Consider the following 17,756-nt stretch of genomic DNA (forward strand, 5'->3'; position numbering starts at 1 on the left):
TCCCCCACTCTCTACTCCCCACATTTCCTGTCTTTCTCTAGCTTTCCTATCCAATGAAGGCCAAACAATGCCCAAAAACAAATCATTAAAAAAAAATAGCCATACAGGAGAGTGGGTGATTTTATACAAATTATATATATTCAAAACTATATATTGGCAATAGCAAACTTATTTAAATATGCCTTTATGGAGGAAAACAATGCTATTTTATTGACTTATTCCTTATGTTTATAGTCCTTGGTGTCACATTGTTCCCACAAGAAAGTCCAACGGATTAAAAAGAAAGGAGTTGGACAATCAAGTATGTTATAACCCAGACAACAGTTAAGTAAAAATGGACTAACTCACTTTTATTTGGCATGCTAACAGTAAAATGTGAAAGTGTGGTGTTATACAACTCAAGAGGCTTATCATAATATGAACAAAATATTTCCACTGGAAAAATATTTGTGTATAATGTATTTTTTGAAAAGTTTGCTTTTTTATTTATTTTTATTTTCTTTATCTAACCTCAGCAAGTTTGTATTCTTACTAATGTTGGTGAGAACTCTTGACCAGAGCTATCAGAAACTAAAATAAGAAACTGGACTTTTTCTTGGAGTTATTACACTTTGACTGACATCGCTTTAATTATCGCCTCATGTCACACAATTTTTTACTTTATATAGCTTTGTGGCCTCAGCACTCAGACCAGTCATTACTGTCACTGATAAATTCTCTCTCCATGATGCAGCGAGCCTGTCAGCCACAAAGTGACACTGAAGTGTGAAGGCGTTATATGATTGAGACGTTATTCACACTTCGGAGCCGTGAGTGCTCTTATGATAACTCAGACTATGTCAAACGTGTTAAAGACAAAGAAAGAAGGAGGAAACGAGAAAAAAAAAGTGAAGTGACTTTTTTCCAACTGCTTTTTACTCTCATACTGAGGTGTTTTCATCTCCCATTATTGAAGCTTTGAGATATAAAGGCTTCATTAGGCTGCAAAATACTTTATCATCTTAATCCTGGATGATGTTCAAACATCAGTCGTTTCATGGTATAGCTGCCTTTGTGTCTTTTTATGAAAAAAACACCATCATGAGCCTTCTTGGCCAGTTATCAAGCAAATAAACCTCTTAAGTACGACATTATAATCTGTGCTTTCAGAGCAGGAATGATTTAAAACTTGAGATTTTGCAAACCAAAATATGCTCTAATAAAGAAACATACCAAATGCATTCATAAGTTATAGTTTGATCTGAATATGTTAGAATGGAGGAGGTGGGGTTTATGACCTATACTGCAGACAGCCAGCAGGGGGAGCTCTGAACCTTTTGGCCTCACATACCCCTTTTTTGACCGAGGCAGCTTCAGGGCCGGTTCGGAGCCAACGCTCAATTGAGAATCGGTTTTTCGTGTTTCGACTGCGAGTGAACCAACTCCTAGCCAGGAAAACCGGTTCCAGAGCGGCTCCAACTCTTTCCTGGTCTAGAACCGCATACCGCGAACCGCGAACGTCAGGGGCAAGGGGCGGGGTTGCTGTAATCAAAAACACCAACCAAACATGTTTCCGCCATTGTCCTGCAGCAAAAAAATTAAAAGAGACTAATGGATTCCAAGGCAAAGCAGTGGTCAGCCGAGGAGACAAGCTGCCGTTGTCCACCATCGTTGTTGTTGTGATGGAAAGTTTGCGCTAGCGCTGCTGGGAAAAGCGGTCATGGAAATCTGATGTCATGACGTGCCTCTTCCACGGGCTCAAGCAGGTGGAACAACAAACGGGTGCCGTGTCGGTTCACAAGTTCCATCAGCTCCGAACCAGCATAAGCACCAGTGCGGAAATACAATACAGTTTGCGTTGGTCGAAAAGGGGTAACAGTCAGTGAACGCTTGTGCTGACCATTTTAATATGCAGTCTGTGGTTATAACTTGTGCTTCTCAAGATATTACTCTGTTGAACCCTGTTATTACTGACATGTAAAGTGTCACTGATTTAACAATATTTCCTAACTTATCACACATTTTAAAAATTATTTATAAAACTATAAAAAGTCAGAATGTGTTGGTAAAAAAAATAAAACCAGTATTTCTGTTAACTTTGACAACGTGACTTTTATTTTTCTTCAATTAGCAAAAAAAAAATAATCTAAAATTAGTTGATGATGTGAATGAGACAGCACTTTTATGATAACAGTTTAAATACGTTAAGTTGACTCGTGTGTCACATACTCAGCAGCTGCTCTTGTTATTTTCCACTCTTTGACACTGCCTGTACTGCTTTGATCCACTCCTTTCTCTCTTCGGCTGTAGCAGCTTGGAAGAAGTAGTGAGTCTCATCGGAGGTTATGATCTCAAACAGGTTGCCATCAATGTCGTATTTTTTGGCTGAAACCAGGAGAAGATGAAGAGTACAAGTCATAAAAGATAAATTTGAAGACAGTATACTGTAAACATAATTCATATTTCCTGGTCACTATGTGACACAGAGGGGAGGCAACTATGAGTGTGTGTGTGAGTAACTTATGAGAATGATCTCACTCACCGTCAGGCACAGACTCCACAGCTGTGACAACAGAGCCACGGAGATGGATCGAGCCTAGAGGGTCATCACCCTGATGATGTGAAGAAAAGAGGCAAAAAAAAGAGAAACCTTTAGTGAGCGAAAGAGTCTTACTTATCTTTCAGCTTGTGCAAACCAGTTTTTACCTTTGTAGGGTCGTAATAGTGCATATATGCAGGGTCATCTCTCAGTATGAACTTTCGCACCTTCCAGTTTTTTCTCCTGTGACCCTGTGAATCATATATCACACATCTTATTTTTTGAACGGCACGAAAGCAGAATACCTTTGTGTCAACCACACATTAGGTTCTTACACTTACTCTCTCTGCAAATGTGACAAATTACTTGCTGAATTCTAAAAACAAGTGCTCTCTTAGCTGTGTTTTTTTTCGTTTACATGCGTGTGAGTGTCAGAGTTACTTTTAGAAGGGATCATAAGATTTCAACTCGGATAAAAAAGTGTCACTTTCGCTTTCTGTCTGATTCACCTGTTTGAGTAAACAGCCCTGTTTTATGATGTTTCCTCTGAACTCTTCTTTCAAAAGCACATCTTCATCACTGGAGTAGCCTTCGCAGAAGAACCCGCTGTCCGCCTGTAACAACAGCAAAAAAATAAATATATAAATAAAAATTGCAGGTTTTTTTCATGTTTCAATCTTATCATTAGTGGTATTCATGGAAAAATGCATGATTTAAATACTTAAATGTACAATTCCCGAGACATTGTAACTCCTTTTTTGGCACACAGTAATACTTACAAAGTAATATAGTGCTTCTGTCTGATCTAAGAAGGCTGTTTGCTCTCCACTCTCTGCAGCCTCTTTTGACAGGTCGCTGGCAGGCTGAAGAAAACCCTCGTTCATGAGTCCTATTGCTAACATGTGGGCCTCTGGTCTGTTTCTCACTTTGTTCTTTGAGATTAGCCACTCTATCACTGTTGCACCTGTGCCAGAAAAAAAAAAGAAGAAGAAGAGGAAAATGCTGTAAGACTGTCAAATGGTGAAATAATAACTTGCTCCTGTAACTTCAAAACAAGTTATACAACAATACCAGTGAAGCAGTGGTTGAAGACACGATTCTCCTGCTCCAGTTTTAGCTCTCTCACTCCATCATCCTGGTCCTTCATCAGTGTGTACAGCTCACTGAAATAAACAGAATGTACAAACTCTCAGTATATACTGCAATATTGGTGTTCTATATCAAACAACAATCCACTACTTTTAGACTGTATTTCTGCTACATAGAGATTATTCAATCAAATAAACAAACATAAATGAGCACTGTATTATCTTGTTAAGGTAACATTTTGCCCACATAATGAAAAAGTAAGAAAGGCACTCTACAGTACAAACAGTGGTAAACAAACTCATATAAAGATGACTTTTGTACTTCATTTAAAAAAAAAAGGTTTGATGTAATCTGCTACTCTGCTAAGATACAAAGTTAGCAAGTCTACCTAATTGACTTGTATGTGGAGGAGCAGAGTAGGGTTGTCAAAATTAGCAGAACGTTGATCATTTTCAATACCACATGCTTTAAAACGACACTGTGTTATTTTTACATTAGATAGTTTTAAAAAGTACCACAGATTATGAAAAGAACAGATCCACACTTGTATTTTCAACCATAGCTGCTGCTAGTTACAGAGAGAGAGCAGCAGTGGTCAAGTTACAAAGAAATAAAGTACAATAGTGAGCACCACTTTTGAAAACAAAGAGCTGAAACAGAAAATGTGTCCATATTAAAAGCACAGTGTTTATAGTTGGTAATAAAAAAAATAGAGATTCTCACTGAGTGCCCAGGAGTTTGATTTTGTTGTCTTTCTTGTCAGCCAAAAAGATAGTTTTCAACTAACTTAGAGTTAACTAGCTAGCTAGCGACAGCTTTGCAAATTGGAAGTCCCCTGCAAGGAGTGCTGTGTAAAATTGGATTGCGTGACAAAAAGGGGGGGGCAGGATTCTCCTTAAAATCAAATGAATCATTGAAGTATAACATACGTCAGGTTGACTTTGTCGGGCAGGCGGATGGAACGTCTTGTGGACTTCCTGGCAAACTTCTTTCCTCCCTGTAGGCAGGTGATGGCCCTCTTGATGTCCTTGACCCAAAACTCTCTCTCCTCAACATGTGAAGCTTGGAAGAAGTGATCCTGCTTTTTCTCTGAAGTTATCTTGAAAACCAGCTGAAGGGAGCATCATTAGTTAGTCATTGTGTGAAGATTTGTCTTGTAACTCAGATTTTTCAGCAGGTTTACATTTTCCTACCGTTCTCTTGTTGAAGTCCTGGCAGGGACTGGTGAGCATAGCTTCCTTTAGTGGAATCATTCCTTTCGGAGAGCGGTCAGTTTTCTTTTTATAGAACTCCAACCCATCTTCTGACAGCACCACCCACACTGCCTTCCAGGAGTTTAGCACTGTACCCTGAGGTTTAATGAGACAGATGACAGCTGGAAGCAAAAGTGGGCAAATGTTTTTACAGTAAGGAAACTAGGCATAATGGATATTTTGGTGTACTCATTTGAAATATTCTCCTTTTGCACTTATCTTGTCCCTTTTCAAATTTAACCGTGACAATCAGCACCACACATCAAGCAACTTACTTGAAGCAGAGGCCTTAAAATAAAAAACGGCATGCACACCTTTGAAAGTAACAAACACTCCAAGGTGAGATATTTACAAGAAATGACTGGTAACGTTTGTGCTATAACAGAAATAGTTTATTTTATTTTTACATACATTTTCCATTTTCATTTCACTTTGGGGTTTTTCTTTCACACACAAACCAGGTGTTGCAACATGATGGGAATGTTCCACTCACAAGCTTAAAAAGTAAAAGCAGTTAATTCTTTATTTATTAGACACCATTTACCACTCCCAGGAAAATGCAGAAGTGAATGTGCAAATAAAGTAAGTAGTTCTTGTTAAAAGTACGGGAAAGAGGAATCAAAGAATTGGCAACCAGTTTCTGTAACACATTGAATCTAATTTTGACATTTGTTTTATTTCAACTGCTATGGTTAAGAATAAACTATCGTGCCCTGTTGAGCCTGCAGTGAGCTCTGCACCTGCTGTCCCCTCAGAGGATAAACTAATGTAGTTTAACTAATGTCACTTTTTTAGCAAGAAGGTTTGACATTTACAGCTGCATAGCTTCTGTTAAAAAATAAGTATGCTCTGAAACACATGCTTAATGCAGAACGGAGGCACTTCTCTTTCAACTCAACCATGCAGGAGATAAAGAATTAAACAGAAATATGTTACAAAAACTGTGTTAGAATATCAGCTTTAACTTTTAGAACTGTTGTAGTTTTCTGTCTTGTCATTCATATCTCCTCTGTTTGTAGAAGGGTAGGATTTTTAAGCCATAAATCCCATTAAATAGTGCATACACACAGCTATTTGACTCAGAGTTTGACATTATATTCTGTTTTTCCAACCACCATCACCCACACCCATGGTTTGTGGGACACACCCACAAAAGTGATTCTATTCCATGGAAGTAGTACAACTTTGAAAACCAGTCACAGAAATAAAGTTTTACAAATTAACTGAACCACTGTGGTTCCTCACATAGAATATGTTAACAGGAATAAAAGGCTCATACATTTGGGACTATTGTCTGCTGCATATTAACTCAAATGTTGTGCTTTTGGCTGCAAAGACAAACTTAGAGGTCTACAATATAAGTCGAAACAAAACAGGTAACCAATAAGAAGAACTAGGGTTTTACCAGCCTTGTCCTTAAATGTTGAAATGCTTATTTATTTATTGATTGATTTTACCATGGAACTTCATACTGTTTATGTCTTGTGTAACTACAAAAAAAACACGGCAGTTTTGTTGGTTTGTTAAAGATTGTAGTCTTCACTTGGTTGCTAGTTTAGATAAGTGGGTATAGAGCAGGTGCCCCATGTTCAGAGGCTGTAGGCCCCAACACACTGGTCCATTCCTGGTCATTCTACAGACATGATTTGGTGCAATTCTTCTTTCTCCACATTTCTCCTGTCTCTCTCCAGCTGTCCGATCTAATAAAGCTCTTCTTCTAATGAAGTTCTTGCATATGCTACATGCTGTATGTACGTAATGTGTGAACCATGGCTAAATAATTGGCTAGACTTTGACCTCTGGGAGAAATTCAAACTCACAGGGATGCTTTTCAGTCTTTTTGAGAACATGAAATAGTGTTGCACATTGGCTGAAATGATTATAGCAATTTAACATTTTTATTTAAATAAATAAATCTTGGTAAGATATTTTCCCATATTTTAGAAGCTAATTCAACCAAGATCTCAAAGCTTAGAAAATGGACAACTTGTATTTTTTTCTGCTCATTTGTCTCTTAGGGCTTCCTTACATCATTCTGTGCATGAGTAACACTGTTTCGTTATTTACAGACATGACAGTGACACACAACTATGACATTTAATAACGCCCTCAATGTCATCAATGACATCTAAGTGATAATCACTGACAGGTTAAAAGATGAATTCACTGTCATGCACTGAAGTACTTTAAAAACGCTTAACATTCATGGAAAAATAAAGCTCACAAAGAATAATGCGTAGTAGTATTAAAAAGTAAATAATGAAGACATTTAATAAATGTATTTCTTAGATTATGTATTAAAAGAAGAAATGAGTCACACATGGCACATTTCACAAGAAATTGTTACATGTTGGTTTGAGTAGCCTACTCATTGTGGGAAACACAAATTCTCACCTCACTTAAGAAAAAAAAAATCATCCCCAGTCTGTGTGATGTGCAGGAAATTACTTATGTCTGAATTGTGTTCACACCCAGCTTTCATAGGTGTGTTGTGAAAGCAGTTTGTTTGTGTTTGATGGTAAATTCATAACTTAGAGAGAAAGTGTTTGATTCAGGTCAGCTGTAAAACTTAAACCCATCAGGCCAATACATTCAACATAAAGAACACCACGATAAAAGTCCTAACAAACAATTAATACAACATGTTAAACAAAACCACATGGCTTTCTTTTAGAGTATAAGTAGTCACAGTAAAACACAACAGTCACACCACCTGTTGTTATACTGTTGGTTCTAGACAGAAGCAGGAAGTTTTTGTCTCAACTGCATAGCAGAAGTATGTATTTCAGGACTGTGTAGTATTGTAACAGTAGCATGCACTCTTGATGTGTGTCCAGAACAAACTAATTGTCTTTTCTTTTCATTTGATGTAGCTTTGTCGTTTTTATAAACTCTTCTATTGTGTTAAGCATCAGTGAATACATTTGCATGAAACAGTGATAAAAAACAGGTTAATGGTTTTCATGTAGATGTCAGTTTTGATAACTTTTTTGTTCTCTTCTAAGTAAAGAGTGTGTTGCTAAATAGATAAGTATCCTAACAAGATTCAAACTGCCTTCCATTTTTGACACTTTTGCTTAATTATCAGACTTGAAAAAAAGATAAGTTTAACTATACTGCTATACTTTGCTGGAAGTTTTCTTACCTTTTTCACAAGGTATCCTTCTCTGATCTGTTCGGGCTCCATGACCTTCTCTTTGCTGCTATAAGCTTCAACTTGTACAACTGTTTGAGTGAGTGTCAGAGACACTTCCCACTCGATCCGCCCTCTCTCTCTCTGTCACTGTTCTCCGGCTGAAACCACAAACAGACACACAAGCAGGAAGTTTTGTAGAGTGTGTTTCAATGATGAGTGGTCAACCAGCTTCCTCTTCTGGTATGATTAGTTTCAGTTACTGCTCAGCTGATGGTTGTAGACCTTATAATGTTAAATATAAATTGATAGTTGTGAGAATAGTATATTTCTCGGTTGTTACAGTCTTGTCTGTGTTACTTACAGAAAAATTTAACCAACCGGCTGACTTATTATGAAATGCTCAAGATTCATGTTTTCACCACATCCGTTTGGTATTATTAGAAACATGACATTATTTGCAGAAGCAAACTCTATATTTAGATTAAGTATGACTAACTATGAGTACGATTTAGCTTTGTTTGGGATCATCATACCAGCTGACCTGAGTTCAGTTGACCAATAAGCTGCTAAAAAAAGGGTTCCTGTTTTTCTATCTGTGTTTGAAGTTGACACACTAAATAACAACAGAGTGGAACACCTCAGTAAAAAAAAAGGAACACTTTAATTTACAGAACAAAAATGTAAAACACAGTCAGTAGAGCCAAACCCATTGGACTGGCTGGACTGTCACTAGGCGTGTGTTGCAACAGAATTCATCAGAGCTAACAAACGCCTTATCGGAGCATGTGTCACGGCATGGAGTTTCACATACTGGAAACATTTCTTGACATGAAAGGAAGTCTGGGTATCTGAGGTGTCAGCTCCCATCATCATGACGAGCCCGCTGTGTGTGTGTGTCAGTGGAAAAACTCAAGATTCAGAAATAAAAATGACTGGCAGGGGCAAACGCAGGGTGCCAAGTGAGAGAATGACAGCTTATTTTTAGGTATTTTGGAACCCTGCAAAAGGATCAATACCTGTACGATTTTATTTGTATATTTATACTTTGCAACATACTACACAATACATCAGGAAATATATAGTATATAGGCCTACTGTGTCAATTTGATTTATGCCTGTGCTAAACACACCTAAACTAGACTGTTGGAATCATTTAAGATGAGTCAAAGCGTATCTGTCTAATCTATGCTTTTTTCAAGCTACATCATTGTACACGTAGCAAAGCAGGATTAAACATTACAGCATTAGAGTCTCAAAGGGACTCTTTAGTATTACTATTAGGGTTTTTAAAAACAATGATCAGAATTCTCCTTCTTTACCAACCTGGTAAAATATTCGAAAAAGCAGCATCACGTATGTGTTTTTTCAAGCGAGTAGTTAGCCAAACTGTTGCCTGTTTGTATGGGCTTATCGTTTTAAGTCAGCATTCCTTCACTGTTGGATGTTCACAAGGTTTTAACCATGAGCTCAGTCATCCCTAAAGATCTCCTCTGCTCAAAAAACAAATACATTTGCTTATTAACTCCTTGAATAAAAGCAGTTTCACATTTAAAACCACTTTCGGTGGCGCTGCTAGCTTGGTGTTGAGCTAACCCTAGCTCACTTGCTGATCAAAAGCCTCCATCAGTTTCAAGGAGAGACTTAAATATGTGTTGAAACAACTTCAAAGACGAAGACAGATGTAGTTTTCTGGAGACATTGTTTCATTCACAAAGAAAAACTCGGATAAGTGTAAGTCTAAAAACATGAGACTCAATTATCAGGGACTGGAATACTGACTCATGCTGTGGTTTCATGACTTATCAGCACACCCACGGGTGAATTTCAATTATTTGCCCTTTTCTTTCTCCATCAATTATCTACGTTCACTGCTTACAGTTGTTCATTATAAGTATCATAAGTAAAGTATTATTAAGAATCATACAGATAATGTATTAGGGATAATGTGAACAATTAAAGGAAACACAACAGAGGGCCAACATGTGAATATTATGAAACTAGCTCTTTAATTCTTCAAAATGAAGATGTTTTCAGAAATCACAATTCAAATCAATTTCAAAAGAAAATGTGCTACATTCAGTTAAGCTGGTTACTGGGTTTGGTGTTGAGCTGAATTGAAAAAAGGGATCAAACAGTCCAAAATTTAGACTGATCATTGAAACTGATCACCTTAAAGAATACTATGTTGTATTCAATGCTTGTGTTTGTATGATTCACTGCAATACCACATCAAAGGTATCAACCAAATCTCCAAGGATGTCATGTGAAAGTACCATAAGTGACATCAGTTGGTTTTGGATGTAATGCTGTTCATGCTCCACTAGATGGCCTTATAAACACATGTAATCTTACTGACATTTAAGAGATGTGCTCTTCTGCATGAGGGCTCGAAAAAGAGAATTTGCAAAAGGCCATAGATGACAATGAGCTGTCAGAAATATTTATGTCATGTGAACAGTTAATAGGAGCTTCTGCAAAAATTACAATCTCATATGTTGCTGTTTGTTAAATCATTTTGTAAGGCTATGTTATTTTAGGATTTATATCCTCAAAGCAAGTGTAGCACAAAAACAAGAAGATTTATTTACAAGCTATCTAATGTGTTCACTAATCCTCTTAATGGGACAATAGGTTTAAAATAGCTGCCTCACTTTAATCAACTTGTGTTATCACGATAAGTATATTCTAATAAGAGTCACCTTCTTATGATGATGTCATTTCTATAAACACAGATCATGGGACATGTCGTCCTCAGTGACCGTGGCATTTATCAAAGGGAACAATAGCCGCACTGTTAGTCTGTCTGCCTTGAATCATGCTCTCCTCTCACTATGAATAAACATCAAGAGAGCTGGTGTTTATGAGTGTAGTGATGGATCTTTGGGCAGTGAGTTTTAATAACTGTCAGCATCTCTCTTTGAGGCTCGGATATGGAATGATAATTTCAATGAGGGAACAAAGAAGGAAGCGGAGGAGACACTACAGAAACATTTGTAATCTTTTAATCTAATCAAGTGCAGTCTTCAAGGGCAGGTTCAGAGATAATCTAGATCTATGGCCTTGCAGCTGCCTTCGCCAACCATGCAAGCCAAGGCATAAGTAGGCCTTAAAAGTAGAGACTGCACCACATTCATAAACAGGAGGGAGTTAAAACCAAGAAAACATCCATCTGTGTTTCTCTGCTGGAAATGTGATACACGGATACAACATGGCTACAGCGAGGAGAGATCATCAATTTATCAACCCTGGGGGGGCTTCACTCTTAAAGACCTTTACCAAAATAGAAATAAATCAGCTGATATAAATTCCTCTCCCTGGGTTACCAAGATATTGTCCTTGCAGGGATAGGACAAACAGGAGACCACAGTGACTTTAAACTTTGACATTTGACCACCAAAAACTCATCTGGGTTCAGTGGATGTTTGCAGCATATATGAAGTGACATAGTGTCGCATGAGGCTGATCTTTCACTGTATTGGTCTAAGATTGTCATGAAATCTTGATTTTCATCCATTGAAAAAAGTTTCATCTACCTTTACTTTTAAATTTGAAAGAGTCACTTTTGCATACTACTTTGTATGTGTGTGAACATTTATATCTAGGTGTGCTGTTTAATTTTGATATCTGCAATTTTCTCTGCACAGGATTTTGTTGCACTAAATATTCCTGATTTGCACTTTTATGATGGCGTTGCAATATTTGTCTTAACTTGATGTGAAGCATATGTTGTGTTGCCCCATTTTTAAATATGCCATATAAATGACTTGATAAAATAATAACTGATACAGTTCATTTTCTTGAGACAAAGTGGACACTTATTCTAAATTGTAAGACCTTTCTTTTGAGGCATCTCTGGGATTTCACATTTGCAGAAATGGGAATAGAATAATGTCCATGAAAGTGTATTTCAGGGACATGAAGATATACTAAAGTTGAAGATTTTCATAGCATTGTCAATACCATCCAGTTAGAAATAGATTGTCAGTTTTGTCATAAATAGCATATGTGCATAGAATTAATGAGTCTTAGCTCTAAAGTGTTTTGATATATCTCAGTTAGCTTGACCTTCAAACTTTAAACACAAAAATATAATCATGATAAATCTTGGCGTTTAAATTCTTGTTGTTTCTAGGGTTGCAGGTTCATAAGAAGGGAACAGACAACCACACAACCTGAATGATAATGCATATTTTTTCCTACACTGGTTTCCTTTGTATCAGACACATCAAGGTAAAACTGAGAGCTAACAAAAGAAAATGACAATCTAAACACTCTTTGGGTTTATTGTACTGATATAATTTTTCTCCTTTTCCTCTGTGCACAGTCTTTTTATCTTCAAATAGAGCGTAAAGCTGGATCATGATGATGTTAATCCTGGGAATAGAACGAGGAAACAGATCTGTCAGCATGCAGCCAGAGGAAAAGTCAAGTAAGGTACTGTAAGCATGATGAAACCGAGGAAACCGAGGAAACAGGACAGCCTCACACAAAACCCCCCTCCCGCTCTCTCTCTCTTCCAATCTCACAAACTCTTTTCAGACCTGGAATGACCTTTCAACATCCATGTCAGGCACCCTGCTGGAGTACCTATATTTATAACATACCATGACTTTCATCATAATGTAGTGTAAGTTTCCACATGATACATAAAGAGGCTCCTGGTGGGTCAGCAGAGTTTGTGACATGTATAATTGAAATCCTGAGGAGAGAGTTCACCCATACCTTTTGTTGCACCTCATGCCAACACTCCTCACACTTTTTTCTTACTCTGTAATACTTTGAAGTAAAAGATGAAACTTTTCTTTGCATCTTGACTGAAAACCAAAATGACAGAGCTCATTTTGTATTTGTACAAAGTATTTGTACAAAGAGGCACTTTAACAGACAATTGGAAATCTTGTGTAGCCACATAAAGTAGCCATTCTCCAGACAAATGTCCAATTATCTGATAAAGAGGGATATTTCCTGCAGGAGTTGATGGAGTGAATATTGGACTTATACTTGCTAGGTGGCCGGAGCCATGTCACGAAATATTCTAGAAGTGCTTTATTTCTGCAGGATTTGCAAAGTATTGTAACCATTTACAGCTTGTTTCAACTTCAACTGCTGTCAGATGCATAAATCATGCAGCTTTATAGTGACTGTAAACCCAAATACACAATAACTATACATCAAGGTCTTACACAAACAATATTAAACATCTGAAAAGTGTTAAAAATTAGTTGCATTCAAATCTCAAAAATTGTCAATAAAGTTTCTGTACTTTATCAATGTTTATCAATCCAATTAATGTTAACCAGTGAGTCCATGCGCACGTGGGCGTTGATACCTCAGCATGGGCCACTGAGGTGTCTTAAAGAATAATACATGTCAACTGCCCTGTGGGGGTCAGTCCCCGTACATATGCAATACAACTGGTTGGAGAGATAGTCTCGTCACCTAGGTACAGAGAACCAGATCAGAGTGGTGGAAACAAGCGGCAACCTCTGGTCTAAAAATATGAGTCCAATGCGGAAGTGCCAAAAACTGCAGTTCATCGAGGATCCGCTTGAGGCTGGCTCCGGACGTACCGGAAACCACATACACACCAATTCAAAAAAGACGATCTTTACAGCAGAAATAAACATGTTTACAGCCTGGTACAAAAGACGAGTGTAGTCTGGTAAGCTCATCTCTCAATCGGCTAACACTGTATGGGGGTGAATTTTTTTGTAGCGTGCCAATTTCAAAGATATTGAGATTACGAGTCTTCCGATGAGAAGCACATCTTACTGGATTGACAGGCAGGAACACTGTTGCTGTTGGCAACAGAGGCTCAAAGCCCACCTCTCTACGTCAAATCGCTCAACAGCAGCAATATGGCTGCCGCCGACGATTGGCCTCAAAACAGAGCTTCAGAAACAGATGGGTGACGTCACGGACCCTATGTCCATATTTTATACAGTCTATGGGTGGAAACCAACCATTATTTGGTTGTAATCACACCCAGCATGAGCATTGTCCTTGGTTGATCACAAACAGCCACAGATGTTGAATGTCAGCTGCAGCAGTCTAAATGCTGTCTAAAGCAATTCTTGAATTTACTTTTCCAATATTATGGTACTAGCTAAAGCTAAAGATCCATCATGAAACAACTATTCAAAGTTAATAGAACAAATATGAGCAGCTCCACTAATGTTACACATGTACAGTATATAGGGTAAATTCAACCTACATCATTCTGAAACTCAGTATTTACTTTTGAAACCAAAGTTAATAATTGAAGATGAAGGTTCTGCTGCCTCCTGTGGTTGTGATTCACATGGCTCAAACATGATGTTTTAGGCTGCACTACATTGATTGCCAAGTCAATCATTGTTTAATGCACAACTAGGGTATGGAGATGTCAATCAAACTCAGGGACACATCAATTTGTCATAACTCAGTAGTCTTAGGGAATCGTCAGAAATGGAAAATTAGCTATTCAGTTATCAAGAGTTAAAAATGTATATTTTTGCTCAATAAGGTACTCAACTCCCAATGTTACAGTGTGGTTTCATTTGGCAGACACTATTGTCCAAAGCAAGTAAATCTGAGCGTATGAACACTATCAAGGCTCTAGACAGGAGGGAACAACGTGAGGGCCAGAAAACGTCTTCAAGTTCAAGTAGGAAACACTTGCTGACAGTAGTGGTGCAACGGATCATCGTTGATCCGTGATCCGTACGGATGCCTCTCCACGGATCGGCATGGACGTGGTCGGCGGATTGGTTGATGAAAAAAGTTGCGCGTGTTCACGTGATGACCGCATGTAGAATCCACACTCACTCGTGAAGCGCAGCGGTAGTCATTGCAAGTGAAGGAGCAGAGGAACATGAAAACCCTCCTGCATCTGTTCCGTCATATGTATGGGAGCATTCTGGTTTCCCTGTGAAATACAGTGAATGCTGAATGTGCTTGAGCCACGTTATGAAATTCCGTTGCGCACCCATTAGACCATTGTTTTGGTCGGGTCACCGCGTGTTTACCAGGGGCCTGTTGCATGAAACTAGGATAAGGGATTAAGCCGGGATATGTTGCTTATCCTGGCTCAACTTATCCGTGATCCGGTTGCATGAAAGTAGGATAGGAGGAAGCAGGATATTCTATGACATTAGTTACCATGGAGATTTAGTCTTTGGAGCTAGCCTGCTCCAGACCAGGCTAAGTTCCAGGATCTATTTAATCTCATCCCTTATCTCAGTCAGCAGTCACCACAAATGGAAACTAATAGTTATTCTGCTGTCCACTACACATTGTTATCACATTCAACTAGACCCACAGTCATTATTTAAACATTTGTGATCATTGATTTGTAATCATTGTAGATAAATGATGATTTTAGATGTTGCAAATTGCAATTAGATAATTTAGTTTCCACACACGCGATATATAAAATACACATCCCATATAAATACACAGAGAGTGACATGATCTTCCTTTATTGAATAAGGATAATAAAAGCAGGTAAACCATCAGCTCCTTTCAAAACTGAAGCCACACAGTGACTCTACAAGATAGAAAGCATGGAATCAAAAGCATACAACAAAATAATGCATACACAATCAGTCTGTATATAATGTCTGCACACTGAAATAAATGCAGGCCAAATCCGTACACAACAAATGAACAGACAAATTAATACATGCAGTAGCCTCCCTACAAGCTTGTATACACAATATACAGTGCAATTATAAGAGGTCAAATTAATTCAAATTTGAATATATATATGTCTCTGCCACTGCAGGCCATATATAACTGAAATTTAAAGCATGTTAACTAAAGTAATTCAACACATATTGGTCCCTGATCAGGGAACACGGCAGGCGTACAGTGTACTTACTGGATCATCATCATCATCATCATCTGGCATTGGTGGCTCCAGCAAGGAGATGGTGCTGCCAGAAACTGCAAGGCAAACCAAAGTCAGATAGTCCAAATGGATTAGATATGAATGTGCTTACATCACATGTAAAGATGGAAGAAGGTACCTTGTATGAAGCGGTTAGCCTCTTGGGAGGGACATGCATTTGTTTCTGTCCCCCCAAGGATCCCCTCCAAAACTGGCCTGCCTTTATTTTGTGATAAGGCCATGTCTTCGGCTGGGGTGAGGGCGGTGGGAGGTGACCCACCACCCGTTCTTTGTATTTGGCCTCTCTTTTTGACGGTTAAAACAGTACAATACATCATTTGTGTGAGCAGGCACCTTCTGGGTACAATGTACACTTGTGTAAGTATTAGTCAGGGGGGCACTTACCATTCTGCAAGATGTTCTTGTATTTGACTTTTACTTGCTGCCAAGTTATTTTTGGCCCGGTCATGTTTAAGCCACACACACACACACACACACACACACACACACACACACACACACACACACACACATATATAAAGAAAGTTTCTATCTTGTCCTGTAAGTAAGTATATACATATATATACACACACACACTTGCAGGATAAGATAGGAGAAACTTTATTTCTCCCAAGGGGAAATTAAATCAGAGAGTTATACAGTCTGATGAAGTTACATTTACACAATTTCAAACACATCTGCATCGATTCCACAACAATTTTAATTTAGTGATTATCAAGAGTGTAAGTGTGTACATGTGCACTACTTACGCATTCAGGCGATCTGCAATGGTTTCCCAAGCTTTTTGCCGCTGTTTAATTATTGATGCTGTGTTGCCTTTCTTTCTGATTTGATCTTTCACCTCTTCATATGCTTCCATGAGGATCTCCGCTTCTGACGGTGAAAAGTATGCCGCACGCGTTGCCATGGTGAATCAGTGAATCTGCGATCGATATCTGGGGTCTATTTAAAGAAGCCGCGTACGCGCACTTAGCCAGGATTGGTTTCCCCTGGCTTGATGAATCCGTGTCTGCTCATCCTGGCTTGGTCTTTGTGCAACCGACTGAGCCTGGACGCTCTTGTTTTGGATTGGGTGAACTCGGCTCAGTCATTTATCCCGGATATCTTAATCCTACTTTCATGCAACAGGCCCCAGGACTTGTCTCCATGTCAACAATACGCAGACAGGCTGTTACTGGGTCACTTAGAGTCCAATGCTGCGAGTGCAATTTTTAACTTTCACTTTCGTTTATGGAGCAGTTCGCATTGGCACTTTGCCAGCTGTAGGACCCTAGAATGAACGATATGGTGTGTTCCAAGTTTGCAGCTCAAAGAAAAGTGGACGGTGAAAATCAGCAAATGAAAGAAGAATGGAGTGAAACTTTTGAAGATTCTCTGCTCCTTCACTTGCCACGCCATGAAATGCAGTGAATGAGGCAGGACTGGGCCCACAGTAAATTTTGAGTTGACTGTTGTTTTTATTTAATGGGCAAAAGTTTACAAGTGTTTTACAAAATAAATGGAGGACAAAGTTATATTTGTCTTTTTTTTTTTTTTTTTTTTTTTGCTGATCCGAAAAATGATCCTATCCGTGACTCAAAACCGTGATCCGATCCGAACCGTGAGTTTTTTGATCCATTGCACCCCTAGCTGACAGGCAGTGCAAAGAGGCCGAATAGAAGCAGATTTTATTTCATCATCATCAAAAACAGGATAACAAGTATAATCATCATGAACCTGATTATTCAAACAAACAGCAGGAAATGATTCAGTCTCATCATAAAGGAGTTGGGTTATTCACTCCACCTCAGTGGGACTACAGAGGAGAAGAGTCTTATGAGCCACTTAGGGCCCTGTTGTGATGGGAGTAGCTGGAGCCTTTCACTGGCA

The 17,756-nt window shown here is 38.4% G+C and overlaps 1 protein-coding gene across 1 annotated transcript in view; it reads right to left on the reverse strand.

The window, feature by feature from the left end:
• Nucleotides 1-2,075: 2,075 nt before the first annotated feature.
• The window catches only part of plek (pleckstrin), a 65,051-nt gene continuing 49,370 nt past the window's right edge, over nt 2,076-17,756 (reverse strand). The window contains exons 2-10 of the mRNA XM_034682706.1: nt 8,006-8,154; nt 4,801-4,956; nt 4,537-4,718; nt 3,590-3,681; nt 3,298-3,482; nt 3,028-3,132; nt 2,686-2,769; nt 2,522-2,591; nt 2,076-2,364 (exon numbers count right to left, since the gene is read on the reverse strand). Of these exons, the coding sequence (XP_034538597.1) occupies nt 2,225-2,364; nt 2,522-2,591; nt 2,686-2,769; nt 3,028-3,132; nt 3,298-3,482; nt 3,590-3,681; nt 4,537-4,718; nt 4,801-4,956; nt 8,006-8,047 (1,056 nt within the window). The 5' untranslated portion in view covers nt 8,048-8,154 and the 3' untranslated portion in view covers nt 2,076-2,224. The remainder of the gene's footprint in view (nt 2,365-2,521; nt 2,592-2,685; nt 2,770-3,027; nt 3,133-3,297; nt 3,483-3,589; nt 3,682-4,536; nt 4,719-4,800; nt 4,957-8,005; nt 8,155-17,756) is intronic.

The sequence above is a fragment of the Notolabrus celidotus genome, chromosome 4, assembly GCF_009762535.1.
Source record: "Notolabrus celidotus isolate fNotCel1 chromosome 4, fNotCel1.pri, whole genome shotgun sequence".
Lineage (NCBI taxonomy): Eukaryota > Metazoa > Chordata > Actinopteri > Labriformes > Labridae > Notolabrus > Notolabrus celidotus.